General features: G+C 26.4%; 1 protein-coding gene across 1 annotated transcript; it reads left to right on the top strand.

Moving 5' to 3' along the window:
- The first annotated feature begins 854 nt into the window (after nucleotides 1-854).
- LOC111040663 (estradiol 17-beta-dehydrogenase 11-like) lies at nucleotides 855-16504 on the top strand. The gene is made up of 8 exons (XM_022324652.1): nucleotides 855-1095; nucleotides 7367-7493; nucleotides 8168-8321; nucleotides 9084-9238; nucleotides 14029-14206; nucleotides 14295-14424; nucleotides 15605-15857; nucleotides 16400-16504. Exons 2-8 carry the CDS (start codon nucleotides 7444-7446, stop codon nucleotides 16473-16475), a joined length of 996 nt encoding a protein of 331 aa, XP_022180344.1. The 5' UTR covers nucleotides 855-1095; nucleotides 7367-7443; the 3' UTR covers nucleotides 16476-16504.
- Nucleotides 16505-17147: the final 643 nt, after the last annotated feature.

Below are 17147 nucleotides of genomic sequence, written 5' to 3' on the forward strand. Positions count from 1 at the left end.
ATTTTCAAATTGTTTTGAACTATTAAATGTATACATTTACTTAGTATTTCCAAATGACTTATATAAAATTAAAAATAGTTTTACACAAATTATACACAGTATACATAAACTTAATGAATAACAATAACGTCAATAACAAATTATGAGATAGAATAAAGTTAAGGTACTAAAAGATTATGTATACAATAATATATAATTAACATTATATTATATCATGAATACCCATATAGGTAGTGATTTTTTTAGTTGATTACTGTTTGGGTACCTACCTACCTACATATACGTAGAAATATGAATATAACGGAGCAGGAAATAAAAAATAATGTGGTCATCTTATCAACGTACCTTTCTTTGAAATTTAAACTAGTATCCAGTAAGTACACCACCAGGTAAAAATACTTTTTATTACTTTCACTATACATCATTATCTACTGTTAATTATTGACGATAGTTCCTTCATTCATGTTTGAATTACAACCGTGGGTACTAGTGTAGGTACCTATACTATGCAATTACAAAGTTTCGAATAATAGAATCCTATGACTTCCACTTTGGAAATGTAGATACCAACCTACTATATTAAATATGATCATAGTTAACACGCATATTTAGGCAGGTACCTAATACCATCTATTTGGCAGCTACCCACGTATTTTTGTCCGTTGTCACAATATTATTTTCAAAACCGTTGAAAATTATTGTCTATAGCACTGTATTTTTCGCGAAATCACGGTAGCGAAAAAAGAAAAGAAAGGAAAGCGCAAAACATAATAACACGATAACTGGATAACGTTTATAACGATCGGCGAAGAGGTGGAAAGTTGTTGTCACGGGAGACCGCACGATAATGAGCAAGAAAGCGTTTCAGACTTCAGTGCGTATTGTATTGCCGCGGCAGTGTGTTCACACGTGCGTGAGCAGCAGTTTCAGTACTCGACAGGCAGGCAGATGCGGTAGTGCGTGCTGTACCTTTCGTGAAAATAAACGATCGTTTCTGTCAGAAAATCGTAACCAAAGTTTTCGTAAAAAGAAAACGTAACCTACCGCTGGCACTACATACTTAGTCTATAACTCCTTGATCAAAACCAAAGTAAAGTAAGTAATACAAATTTCGTTTTATATTTGTAGTTTCGTCGTGGTTACTGTTTTTCGAAAACTGTATCGAAGAGTCGAATGAAAAATTGCTATATATGGTCACTCGTGTCAATAAAAAGTTTAAAAGTAAGCACTTGCTTATTAAATTGCAGTGGGTAGAAAAACGTGGAATACATTATTGCTGTGGTTATATTTTGTAATATTATATTATGTAAGGCTGAATCATACGTTTGTGACTGTCTGAGCGTCTCGTGATTATTGAATATCAGTAGGTTGTAGGTGAATATCCTATACCTACGTACAATTTACCAATGCGAAATGTCTAAACTGTTGTATATTACCTATGTTATATTCTTGTACTCAGATTTTTGAATGTACGCCGGCTAGAGGCAAAACAAGCGTGACTGCACTCATGCTGTAGGAGACGGGAATATTGATTTCACAGAATATGCTGTAACGCGGCGTACCGGTAGTATCATAAAATCGACCGTGGTTGTAACTCGTGGTTAAAGAGGACTCATGAATGAGAGGGTGCAATAATATATAATATGTTAATTTGTGTAGTGAGAAAATATTCCAATGTGTTAGTTTGAGCTGTAATTATGTATATTATTTAATACACCTTCTTTAAAATAATCATTATGCCCATGTACATCAGTATGCAACATATATTATTGCAACTAAATAGATGACAATATACAACCATGAAGAGGGTGCTAAAATTATGTGATTATATAGCCATTTGTAAAGTAAACAAATCTTGATTTTTAAAATTAAGATATACATGTAAACTGGTTCTAACTTCTAAATCATTTTTATTTTTAAGAATCATCTAGTAATGTGACCCATAAGACACCAATATGATGACAATAGAAGATAGATCACATTACATTCCTTTTTTGTCAAATACCATAAGAAATTTTTTAGTATAGGTATCTACAATTTATTTTTTATTTCCAATTAATGGCTATGCAATTACATTATTATTTGTTTTAAAATAGTAAAGCCCATATTTTCTACACTTGTACGCAAGTATAGATTTATTCATACTATAATTTGCTATTTTGTATTTTTAAGCGTGTTTTCCTGCAATTTCGCATTCTAATACAGGTATTTATTTACTTAACAAAATGTATAGGTGAAAAATACAAAAATATATTAATATTAAATATTAGGTAAGAATAATATATTGAAATTAATGGACAAAAATCACTTTAAAGATATTTTTAAAACTTCTTGATAAATTTAGGAATTTCTACCTAAGAATTTTAAAACACCATAATTTTTTTTAATAATTGACAAAGTGATTTTTATTTACCTACTATCATACTTGTATAATTGTTTTGATATTCACTTGCTCAATACTATTGTAAAACAACTTCAGTTCAATTTAGAATCAAATTTCTACGACTTGATTTTGCTTTCAAACGTAAAATAACAATTGTGAATCACAATACTCGATCTTCCGTAGTTATATTTTAAAATTGTATTATGAAATATATATTTCAAAATGACAAAATCTCATAAGTTGATGTTTTGTCTAGTTGTATGTCATTTTTGGCAGTTTTATTTTATAAGTAAAAGCATTATAATTCATAATTATTTCAAAAGCTTAATGTACCTAAAGGAAATAATATTTTTTATGATTGTATAGTAGTAAATATTAGTATCTTTTAATAAGTAATAACAATATGAAATTCTTAAGAGAATTGGAAATGTTGAGGCTGTAATAACAACGGTAATCCGGTGCAAATATACCAACAGAATATTTTATTTTTCAATACGTATTTAATACTATCTTATACTAGTTTTACTGGTTTCAATATTGTGAATACTGCATCGTTGCTGGAAGGCGTTACTTTTGCTAACTAGTTCCTACGGAAATTTTAAGGAAAGTGAAATCTTAAAAATAATATATTTATAGGAACGCGTGGCTTTCATTTATTTTGTATCAATTCGTGTTTATCATTATTATTTGTTAAAATCACTTAAATGGTTTAAAAAAAAAACAATCATTTAAAATTAGTATAATTAATTTTACTTGCCTATTTTGTTATATAATTTATTTCTCATATTATATGAGATAATTTTATTTAACTTTTAACATTTTGAATTCTGAGTGGAGTTAAGGTATTATTTTTGTATAGGTACATGTTTGACAATGGCCAATTTTTTGTGCATCTGGAGACACTTTAATAAAATAAAAATGCTTTACTCTTCAATATTGAGGGTGTTTTTTCTGGTAGAAAATTGGAACAAATTTATACTGGAAGGGGAGGGGGCAGTACTATTAAAATCAATTGGGAAAAACATTGAAACAAAATTAAAATCATTAACACTAAACCTGTTTTTGACAAAATCGATTATGTTTGTTATACCAACTAACCACATATATAATTCAAAAATAAATAACTGTAGAAACTTGAAATTAGTACAAAATATTTATGTAAGCATTTTATGATTTATTTTTCAAAATATTTTGGCTCTTTGTGTGACATGTATAGACTTTTAAAATTTTTTATTTGTTTATGTAAGATACAACTGTTCTTTGTTAGTATTGTAAAACATAGTTTGAAGTTTTTCTTACTAGAAAATTAAAGATTACAGTAGCGAGGTACACCAGATATCTAAAATACAACAGAGTGACATACCAGGTTTTTTGAACTGTATAGGTGTGTTTAAAGATTTTGCTTCCACACGATCATATGCAACAGATGGTCATTGATAATGATTAAATTTGAGCATGATATATCAACGGATGCTATTTTTTGTGTATTAGTGTTTATTGATTAATGATTGTACTATACTACTATATGGTATTTATTCTAAACGATGAAAAAATATATTATGATATTTGATGTTAGTTTAATCATATTATAAATTATCGTTAATATTTAATTTATGTTGTGTGTACCTATACGACTATACATAAATGAGAGTCTGGTTTTTCTGGACCCGGAGAAACTCCGAAACTACTGAACGGGGTTTTTTTTTTTAAATTTAAAGAGCACACTACTGGAGCAGGTTATAGTTTTATAGACCTAAATTCTCCCCAGAGAATATTGAAATATTGAGTGAAATGTTAGTTATATTATAAATTAATATTTTATATCATTGGCTTATCAATTATAATTCCTCCATTTTTTTTTAATATCATACAAGTTTCTATTTAACTTATAACTACTTTTATTTTTTTATGAAGTATTGAACTTGATTTTTGTACTAAATAAAATGTTTAAGTCTGTAACAAGTCATAAGTACCACTGTTCATATTGAATATTACCCTATGATCACTTAAAGTTAAAATGCGTATCGATAAAAAAACGCTAGTGTTAAGAATTTATCAAAATAATGAAATTGGGCATTTTTAATATCCTACGGTATACATATATTCAAACGTCTTCAATGGAATTTAATGTTACGTTTATTTTGCGTCCCACTTTACTGTTCTACATTTTCTGATCCGATACATACTCTCATTTTGTCCTCCAACCTAAAATCCAGACACTGTTTTAAAATTGTAACAATGAATTATTATTGAGCAATTAATACGTGTTATTATATTTTAGGTCAAAGTGAAAAACCTTTAACTAATATATTTTGTATCTAATCAAATGAGTAGCATATATATTTTAAACCTACCATGCACTGTACAGTGTACACATTACCTAAATATGGTATTTATGTTCATAGTACACATGTTACACACACGGTAGGTACCTATTTAAGTACAGGTCATCTAAGAATATTTTACCATGAAACAAGCATTGCGATTAGTTAAAAAGAGTTCTAACAGTAATTATTTATTTCAAATTATGTATCTTATGGGTTTGTAAAATTATTTAAATTAAACTAGGAACATAAAAATATCCTCAAACCAATATGTTATTACTTATTAGAGTTATTACCATCAATCATTATGTATGGGTGTAAACTTCAAATATAATGAACAATTGAAAATGTGTATGTACGGAACTTCTAGAAACTTAAAAATATTATTTATTTATTATTTATCAGTAGGTTTCTATTAAATACATGAATGAAATGATGAAAACGATTTCAACGGTATTTTGCATTTACGTAAGAGACCTTCAATATGAATAGAAGTCACGATTTTATTCATGTTATGTATGTACATTGAATGTTATGCTTAGTTAATTATGTATACATATCTTACATTTATCTAATAAGTATTTTACTTTGAGTATCTTAAATACATCGAATTAAGTGTTGATTTTTAATTTACTTATAAACAATGTTAATTAGATTTATATTTTGCGATCAATCGTTTAGTTGTTATAAATAAAATGAGCAGGTAGGTCATATTGAAATACCTACCTACTGTCTACTATGCGAATCAGCAGATATCTCGTAATTTATTATCCAATCACCTAATAATCAAAATAATAAACATCTAAACAGGATATAAACCTCGGTATATGGTACTCAGCTTACTTTGCTATTCATCTATCTGCATAATTGCCAATTGGTGATAGTACAAGAAATTCATACTTTGATTTGTGATGATTATAGGAAATATAATTCCACTTTTATTAGATTTTTTAAGAAAATAAATGCTTATGTTATTAATAATTACCTACGAAATGATTATTTTATGACTTTATATATTATCGTGGTTATTAGTTAATACCTATTGGTATAGTCATCAATATGGTTGTATTAATACATGATATCAGATATTGAATAGTAATTATTAATAGATTATTATTGATTTGTGTGTTATATAAAATATTATAAATTTATAAACAATAGCATAAAAGTGAGTAAACACTCATAATAGGATTATTCCATATAATCTGTTTAAAATAAAAATAAATGTATGTTATTTTAAGTTTGTCATAAACATAAACTTTACAAAGAATATAATTGGTTAATATTTTTATCGTTATGATTTTTTAGAATATTTTATATTTTATACTTTGAATAGATTTTGATCACAAGTGGTTTTTATTTATAAGTATTTTAATTTTTAAGCATCGAAATTCAAATACATAGTAGTAAAGCGGCAGAGTAGTATCTATGTATAGTATACTATACTTCTATACTTCACTTGTCATAATAGTCATCACTTTAAAAGATCATAAATAAAAACTATTTGATCTACTTCTTTATTTAAATACCAAATATTTTTTTAATTATTCTCTTTTATTCAAAATATATAATCATATATATTATTATATAAATTGTTATTTGGAAAAAGTTAGAAACCTAAAAAATGTCCCATGGTAAAATATCATCATCTTTTTTTGCAAAAATATAGTGCTCCTTATAGTGTATAGTTCTAAAGTTTCAAATATACAAAAATATTATATTTGGCATAAAATTGGTTTTAATAACTATTAGTGTTTTGTGTTAAATACTCAAATGTATTATTGTATAATCATTATGACTAGGATTTAAATGCCATAAATTATCAAAAAATGCATTCAACATGTAAAATTGTTTAATTACGTTTAAGAATATAAAAAACTGAGAAAACGGTCACTCACACCACCGATGAAATATTATGGATTGACAAGAAAATACTCTGATAAAAGTTGTATGCAATTAAATCAGCTAATTGGTGATGGTGTGACATGTAGATAAATTTCTGCCTTGTCTATTTTAAAACCAGATTTCCTAAAGTGATACAATATAATTTAAAATAAAAGTGATTTATGTTACGTAGCACTGTGTTAATAATGTTAATATTTCAATTAAGTCAATTATTCTAGTCATAATGCAAGAAATAGATCAAAAATGTATTAAAACTATTTTAAAATAAACTACAAACTTCTAAATTCCCTTCCCCAACAGATTTTTCTGGTTACAACTTAGAGCACTTGATACGCATTTGTAGCTTGGAAAGCATAGTTTATGTTTAGGCATTCCAAAAAAGATGAAAATATATTAAAATCCGAGCCAAAATCATTAAATACAATCTAGTTAATAGATGATTCGAATCCAAAGGGAAATAAAAATAGAATTGATTTATGTAATTTTCAAGTTATATACCTCGAACACAACTTAAAAATACTTCAATTGGAAGATACAATTAAAGTTATTTAGGTTTTCGAGTAATCGAGGTTAAAATTATTGATACTGTATTATAATATATCCGCGCATAAATAAACATTAGCATTTATGTTTCTTTGTACACATAAAATCCCTATATTGTGCGTATAATTGGACTCAACCAGTTGATTTACTATACATACAATTACAAAAATAATGATTAATATTAATGCTTCTTGTTTTATTTTTATCTCAGGTGTGCAAAAGTACCATTCGAATGAAGTAAAATTTACCATTTTAAACGGTCTTATAATTACAAGGCTATCAGTAATCATGACAGAAAATAAAAAAGAGTCAACTCATCCACCTCTTAAGAGATATAGGTAAGTAAAAATTACTCTAGTATAATACATAAATACCAAGTGATCCATTTAAGTGCCTACATCCATTATTTTGGAAGGTTTTACTTTTTTGAAAATATTCATTTTGTATAATTTGATGGCATGTCATAACAACATTTCTGAACCAAAGATTTATTTTTTCTATTTTGTATCGTTATCATTTTTGAAAGTTTTTACATTTTTGAATGACACCATACTTTTTTTCAAAAGCAGAATATTATTTATGGAGTATTTCAATGTATACGAATCAAATTTTGGAAAAGTAGTTCATTAGTTCTAAGTATCTAAAGTTTAGATTAGTGGAGTAGTGGACAAATTTTTTTAGGGCATCCCTGCGGCCTGCACCACTCTACTCCACTCATCTAAACTTTAAATATCAAACTACTTGTCTGAAATTTGATCTTTGTAAATTAAAATACTTCGAATAATATCCTACTGAGAAATAATAAATAGTAAAAGTATGATGTCATTTAAAAAAGTAAAATACTTAAAAAGTTACAAAAACAATAATACAAAATATAATAATGTTCATAAACTTTTTTTGAAATGTTATCAAATTATGTAAAAAAAATATTTTGAAAAAATTAATACAGACTGTAGACACTTAAATGAAAATTAAATTAAAAGATAAATTTTGATTGCTTGTTTATTTTTAGGTCGAATTCTATGGGAAATTCAGTTGCTTATGCTGGCTTATTACTCATCGAGTTAATTCTTTTGGCATTAAAATTCATTTATACTACTGTTGAGTCCATTATACGAACATTTTTACCGCCATTGGAAAAATCACTAAAAGACGAAATTATATTAGTAAGTTAATAGTATAAGGTTAATATTGTTAAGTACATAAGTGTTAGATATACGATATATTACGTTATATACGTTATAATTGCTTTTAAACTTAATATTTAGTACATAGATCTACCAAGTGTTGAGTGTAATTGTAAAAATATAAAAATATAATATAAAACCGGAATTATTGTGAAGTTTAATTGTATAACATATCAGTTACCTACATCCTTAGTGTTTTTTAGAAATCAAGTTTCTTACGAAACAAGACTTACTTTTATCGAAGACGTCTTATAATATTTTACAAACATATAAATTACACAGTCAGCAATCAAACAAACAATCCTTTCTAGGGAAATAGATTTATTAAAGACCTTACGAAACCACTGTAATTCCAAGCACTTATTGAATTATAGTAATATTGCTACATGGTAGGTCATGTATTTACCATTTTTTTGCACCTACAAATTACCTGCATTTATTATTACTTTCTTAATTATAATAGTTTTAATAACCAGTTGAATACTAACATTTGTCAAAAACTTCATGAAAGGATTAATTTCAATTCAATCAATTTTTCATTTTAATAAATTTATCAACCGTATTAATGTTAATATGTTATTATTTATAACAGGGCTACATAAATAAATATAAGATTAGCTTTAAAATAATGTTAACAATATTTATTAAAATAAGTAGTAGACATTATTTTTGATTTATTTTCTTTATTTTCTAATACCTGCAATACATTTTTAACTATACCTCATATTGTTTGTTTCCTAGATAACTGGTGCTGGTCATGGTATTGGTCGGGAATTGGCATTATTGTTTGCCGTACAAAATGCAATTATTGTATGCTGGGATTTAGACGAAAAAGGAAATAATGAAACAAAACACATTCTTAAGATTAAAGGTTACAAACGTGTTTACACTTACAAGTGAGTATATTTTTACATTCACCCACCTACATAAAATTATACATGTATTACGTATTTACCTTTAGTATATTATAATTTTATTTATAACCAAGCGTTATTAACTATTAAGTGCTTATAAATATTCCTGCAGTACGGAATCTAGAAATTATGGCATCTGAGACCTACCATAATAATATTATAGAGTCCTATAAGTTACCAAAAAACAAAAATAAAAAATCATACATTCATATGTTATGAACATTTCTATTTTCAATGCATTTTGATAAAATATTGTATTAGATACTATAAAATAATAAGTCGAAGGTTTTATAAAAAGGCAGGATTTCGTCATTTTAGTTTATTTTTAGAGTCACTTTTCGGAAACTAAAACACCATAATTCTGTTTGGTTTTTTTTTTTTTAAAAAGAACCAATTACTTCTTTTTAAGAGATTTCAACTGACTTTGGATTTAGACATTCGAATAGTTGAGTGACATTTGTTTCGAAACTGGATGGTATTTATTGATCTAACTTCAAACTAACATGTAAATACTATAAATTAGAATAAAATAAAAATTTAAAATAAAATAAAAATTATAAGTACAATTAAAATACACTTGCAATATAAACAATAGTATTAAAAAAAATAATAATAAAAATCTAGTAATAAAATATGCATTGAAAATAATGAATAATGTGGCGTTGGTGTATGTAGGTATACTAAAAAGCTAGCAATATTAACATTTTAACTCAATTTATACGTTTATATTATGTAGTATAATGTTATACACTTAGATTATAACAATAATATTTTTTAAAAAACATGGAATTATTACAATAAAGTATGATAATTGTACAATGTTGAATTAACATTTTTACACAATTCATATTATATAATTATATGATTCACTATTTATTTGCAGGAAGTGCATAATTCATTTTAATTATTTTGCTTTTGGTACCATTATAATTTTAATCGTAGATGTTTAAATTGTAAATTGTATTTACTACAAAGAAATTAATTTAAAGAGTAAAAAATTAACTTATTATAAATTTAGAAAAAATATATCATTTAAAAATAGCGTATGTACCTACGAATAACTTAATTATAATAGGTTTAATAATTAAATAATTATTTTGGTGCTTAAATTTCATTCGTTAAAACACTATACTCATTTAAGTATTGTGTTAAAAACCTTTTTCTAAATATTTTTTTTAATTATTCGTTGATTATATAAATGTGATATTTTAATACCTATCTAGCTATAAAAATACAATAAAATATACTCTACGTGGGAAATAAGTCAATAAATGAAATAGGTTAACTTATAGTAATTTCTTTAAATTTAAAAACCTATAATACTGACAATTTTTTTTTTAACGAATAAAATAAGAAAAATTATTTTAAATTTCATAATTTATGATGCAAGAAAAGTTTTAATGAATTTAATAATAGATAATTTTAAAATTCTTGAGCTATAATGTTGCATAATTTTAATAAAGTTGTTGTTGGATGTTGATGATATTTTGTTTAAGTATTATAATAGGTAGAATTGTCTTTGTTTTCTGTGAGCCCTAATTGTACGCAATAATAAATAATGTTATTGCGTAATAACTACATAAATCAAGGTGTAGGTGCTTATAAATTAAATATAATTATAAGAAATGTATAGTTCTTTTATTTATATTGAACCGCAAAGAATAAAAAATTAATAACAAATGACGTTGACCTAGCCAAATTCACGAATGACATTGACATAGGTCCTGTTATGTACTCATTCAATATCCATATTAAAATTGCTTAAGACGTGATTTGACTGAAACACCACCACTCAATAACAGTATTCTTAAATTTTTTCTACAGACATTTCAGATAGGAGCGCGAGTTTATGACGTAGAATATTATAATTCTAACTGTTTGAATTAGAGAGAGTTTTAGTAGTATAAGAATATACTGGGGACATAGTAGTATGTGTCGTATATGATCAAATCTGCGAACTATGAAAAACCATTCATAATTTTCGATTTAAACTTTTTATTTTTTACTTTCATAACTGTTCAAATATGACAGCTCTATGTTTTACACGAATGATCAATGATCATACAAAATGATTTTATGATTTTATTTTACTTTACAATAAATACAAATTACACACCAATATCATTTTGTTGAAAAACTAGCCAAATAGATAAGCAAATAAACATGTTAACGGTCAGTGTGTTACATTTGAAATTGAGAGTAATAATTGAGGACTTTTTTTATGATAATCTTAAATACTTAAATTTTTTAATTAGTAAATAAACCCAAAATTCAATAATATTTAGATTTAGTTAAGAGCTGTATGTATTGAATTGTTTCAAATATTTTTATATCCACTCATACTGTAAGAATTTAGATTGGAAGTGATGATTAAATTGATTAATGATTTTACAATGACCCCTATGGGTTTTTTGTGTGTCTTCACCTTTTGGAGACAGTTTCAATGCTTAAATTTTCAACTTTGGAGGTGATTTCTGGTAAAAAATGAATGAATATTATTGCTACTTTAGAAGGGGGGGAGAGGTCAACTGTAAAAAATGTTTTTTCAAAGTAACTAGGAACAACAAAAAATTATCACCTAAAATATTTTTTGCATAGTTCCCAAATAATTTTATTTGTCTACAACCATAAATTATAACATATGCGATAGAGAAAAACTTAAGTTTATTATAACACTGTAAAATAACATACAAACATTTTTAAAAATTATGTAATATTGTAGTAAATATAGTTAGTATAAATAATACATTTTTATCAGTGCCACAAGTGGTTGTATGAAAAATATAATAATCAATAAATTCAATAAATACTAAAATTAATATTTTTGTTCACAAAATCCAAATTCTATTTCATATATTTAAAGCGAAGTATAGGGTAAAAAAAAGTCACACATCTCCCTCACTACCACCGCCGAAATCTGCACTTCCACGGTCCACGACCTCTCAACATCACTTATATTATTACATTGTTTATCTCTAGCAATCACCCTCCGGTGGACATCTAATACATAACTAAAACTATAAGGTGAAAGTAAAAGTATCTACGACACAAACTTAACTACTTATTCCATCTGGTTCTATAGAATGGCAGGATATTACCTATCTGTATATATAATGATTCTTATAAATTCCTTTTTACTTCAAACTGTCAATTACTTACATTAACGGGACATTTAATTAATACATTATGTCTATTTTCTAAAAATCTGCAGCCTATCGGTACACCAAATAGTAAATACCTACCAATTATATAATATATATGACACAAACAATTAATAAATTATATTGGTACCTATTTAGAATTGTATAACAACTCATAAATAAAACAGGCTATAGCCCATAAGCGCTAAATATGACCCAAACACAACTCAAAAGAGCAAAAATAAATATCTCATATGCGCAAAAAAATACATTTTTAACAAACCATAAGCGCAAATAAATCTTACAAAAATAAAGTGCATTTTATCAAAATCATATAATGTAAAATAATCAATTAAGCTTTTACAATGATATTAAAACGAGTTAAAACTTTTAAATTAAAAATTACATATTACTCAAACGAACATGACCGTGGCATAGAAACCAACTGATATAGTGTAGGTGGATATCTGATACACAATTTAAATTATTTCATTCGAATTTCAAATATGTTTCAACTAAAAGAAATCGAAATACCATTTGATATAAGTTTTTACTGTATATTTGCTGTATAGTTATCTTAAATGATTATTGATTATAAACCGTCACCGTAATTTATTACGATAAAATATGATACTATAATACTAAACTTAAGTCTCCAGGTGATTGTAAACTCTTAACTGAACTTGATCACTGTTGTTTTTAAAATATAAAAATACCAAATAAATATAATGAGCATCAAATTTTAAACTGAAACTTATTGGATAACGGGTACAGTATTATACCAAGTAATACAATTTATTTTTGCTCTCTTATCGAACTACTAAGGTACGATTTGCTAAAATAAATTTGCGCTTTTGGTCTATCGAAAAAAATAGACGATTTGAGTTTTTGGATTTCACCAATACAACATAATGTTTTCATACGAATAATCTCCATCATTCACATTATTTAAACTAACGCTGTAATATATATATATATATATATAAGTACACTATACATATTTGTGAATTTTATAAATGCTTAATAACGCTAAGACCAACCACAAAATACCTAAGTATTTCTTTTTTTGATGTTTATAAGAATTTTATTTATAATGAAAATAACCAGGAAAAAAATATATATGCATGTTTTTCCTTGTTGGGTTTTTTTATATTTATAAAGTGGTAAAACGTTTCAGTAGTAATTTGTCATATTATTTTATATAAAATAATCATACCAAGATTATTTTTAGTTTTAGATGTTAGAACATACACTCTGAAAGTTTTGCACATTTTTGCTGTAACTATATTTATTGTTTACTAGCATTCTTTAGTTAGATAATATGCTGCTATATCTTTGCAATCGTGCACCTACGTTATAAATTGTCTGCATATTAAAATGCTTGTTATATAAGAATTTCACCGTTTTTTTTGCTTTTATATAGGTACTCTACATATATGTAACTCTAAATGTATTATAAAAATATGTAAATTACTATCAACGTACCTACCTATACGACCTAACTTATATATAATATTATGTACTACAATGTAATATTTCGGTTAATTTATTGCTTCCATGTGGAATAATATATGAATATATGATCAATGACATACTATATTAAGAAATTTTCTATTGTTTATGTTTTTGCAGAGTAGATGTGTCTAACAGACAAGAAGTTCTGGATGCTGCAGCCTTAGTTAAACAGGAAGTTGGCAGCGTTTCTGTATTAGTAAACAATGCGGGAATTATGCCATGCAGACCGTTATTTTCTCAAAGCCACGAGATAATTGAAAAAACATTCAACGTCAACGTTTTAGCTCATTTTTGGGTAAATTCAATGCTGAAAATAAACTGTATACCTATGTAACTAATAGATTAATTATATCTTCAACGTATAAACTTAAAATTTGAATCAGGCACTGGAAGCTTTTTTGCCAAGCATGATTGAAAATAACCATGGCCATGTAATTGCTTTATCTTCAATGTGCGGTGTCATCGGACTCCCAAATGTTGTTCCATATTGCGCATCAAAATTCGCCGTAAGAGGTAATATTAAACATAGTTTATCAATTGAAATATGACTTTATAAACTCAGTTACTTATAGGTTAAGTAAGTGATCGTGAAATACGGATATGATATATATAATGTGTACATAATGAACTCTCTCTTTTTTTCTTGAATAAAAATTTGAAATCGTTCGAGTTTTCAGTGGTATTGAAGGTAGGCAAGAATCAAGGTCATAAAAAAACGAGAGTAATTCGATGAGATGCTTTTGTTATGTAATAAAATAGAGTTTATATCTGATGTTTTATTTAAAAATAAATAACATTTATATAAGTCCTTATGAAGTCATTAAAATGTATGAATGTTATAAGTTATCGTATAGTTTAAAAAAACTTTTGTTTGCAGCAGAAATACATTTATATATATCTTATTGTGATTTGTTGAGTGCTTGTCTTATGGTTTATTATTTACCTAGGTGTGAAAAATATTATAATTTATAATTCAAACGTTGATAAAATTCACATAGATAATTCTTAAATACAAAACGGCAAACGCTGTTCCTTTGATAATATTTACGTGTTCAACATTAGTTAAATAATGTTTTAAATAAATAACGTATGATTTCACGAAACAAGATAGTATGATAAATGTGACGTATGTGGGGAGATTGTATGTTGCATGCATATTACAGTGTCCATATGACTCGGTGCTGGACGATGTGTTTACACAACAGTAATAAAAGTATAAAAACATTTAAATTCTTGCTAAATTGTATTTTCAAATAGTAGGTTGTATAAGAAACTATATGATATCCCTACAAAATTTAGTTATACACTGTTTTATTAACGACTCTTCACAATAAGTAGGTAATAGCGAGTTCTTAGAATATGATGTATTGTTATCCTTAAACATACATTACATAATATTTTTTTACATGTTGTTCATTAAAAAAAGGTTATAAAAAATAATTTTCATCTAGAAATTATTTTAAAGTAACTACCTACCTACCATCATAATAATATATTAGCTAGGTATACATTATTCATTATGCAGATTGAAAAATGTAATGTGTAACTGCGTAGTTATACAACGACGTTACTTAGGTACATAGTACATAATATTTTGAAATATATTCTGTCGAATAATATATTTATATATTAAGTTATTATTTTCAATATTGTTATTGACACATTAAACATGATAGCGTATCTGGTTTTGCAGGACTTATGGAAGCCTTATACGAAGAGTTAAGAGTTGGAGATACGAAAAACAATAAATCTGAAATTAAATTCACTACAGTTTACCCGATTATGGTTAATACAGGACTAGTTAAGAAACCTAGAAATCGATTCCCATTCTTGCTGGACATGCAATCGCCTGAAAAAGTAGCCAATATCATTGTAAAATCGATGAGACGTAACTACAAAGAAGTCAGTATACCGTGGATGCTGATGCCCCTCGACCGGATATCTAGGTACCTATACATTATTACCTATACATTATTATACACAGCGAGTCTCGAGTGCATAATATCATAAAGTATGGTTGGTATAAGCTACATAGGATATCGGACTTTGCATCAATCCCTACCACTTTAAATTGGTGAATGTTGGGAGGGGGAGTACCCAGTGTCAATGTAAAATCCACAAATTTTCCAACTATACAATGCATACATAGTCCTCGGGTCAATAAATACTTAAACATTTTTATTTAGATTTAATTAGATAATACGATTTGTGAATCTTTTATTCAAAATATTAATTTAAATATAAGTTATTGACACTAGGACTAACACTTTGTAAGTATTCCTGGATCCTGCTGTACCTATTTGTGTACGTACAACAATTTATAAAGTAACCTCTTGTACAAGTGAAATAGGATTACATGATATCGATGTACCGCATTAGAACATTATTTATAAACTCTTTACACAATGTAATAACATGTGTCCATATGTGCTGTGTATGATGATCTTAGTAACTATAAAACGTCATAATATTATATTTGATTTTGTAGACTGTTGCCCGGAAAGTTCATTCAGAACGTTAAAGATTTCATCGACACCGGCTTGGACCCACACACAGATGATTAAATGTTATAGATACCAATCGTTTCTCTGATGACATAATTGATTTTATTATATAGCTTTTGATCATATATTTGTTAAAAAGACTTGACATTTGTTTTTTTAATATTCGTTTTTATGTAATGATGTCCGAATTTCCAACAGTAATTATACTTGTAATTTAAGGTATTTACGGTTTTGTATATTTATACCATATTATTATACTTGCTTGTTATAGTTATGTAATTTTGTAAATATTTTTTTGTACAATAAATACAATATGTAACTTTGGTAAAATATATTTTTTGAGTAAAATAATTTAAAACAAATATGTGTGTAAAGAATTTATTTGGGTAACAGACTTAACTGATTGTACCTTTACAGATAAATATTATGCATTGTTTGAATTGTATATTATTGTAATATTGTTAAACTGTAGACAGCCAACCGGTATATGCGAGAGAGTAGTTAGCATAATTGAGAAGGATATGAAATCATATTATCAACTTTCATGAAAAATAAATATAATAACTGAATAGGCTAGAAGGTACGATTGGTATGTAAATGCCCTTTGAATAATTTATCTTATATCAGGACTCAGGAGTGTGAATTTTTGAATCAAGAATAAAAATGGTTCAACAAATTCTGTACAGCATGTTATGTTCTAGTGATTAGAAAAACCAAGCACTGATGACGGAT

Source organism: Myzus persicae, unplaced genomic scaffold (assembly GCF_001856785.1).
Source record: "Myzus persicae strain clone G006 unplaced genomic scaffold, MPER_G0061.0, whole genome shotgun sequence".
In the NCBI taxonomy this organism is placed as follows: Eukaryota; Metazoa; Arthropoda; class Insecta; order Hemiptera; family Aphididae; genus Myzus; species Myzus persicae.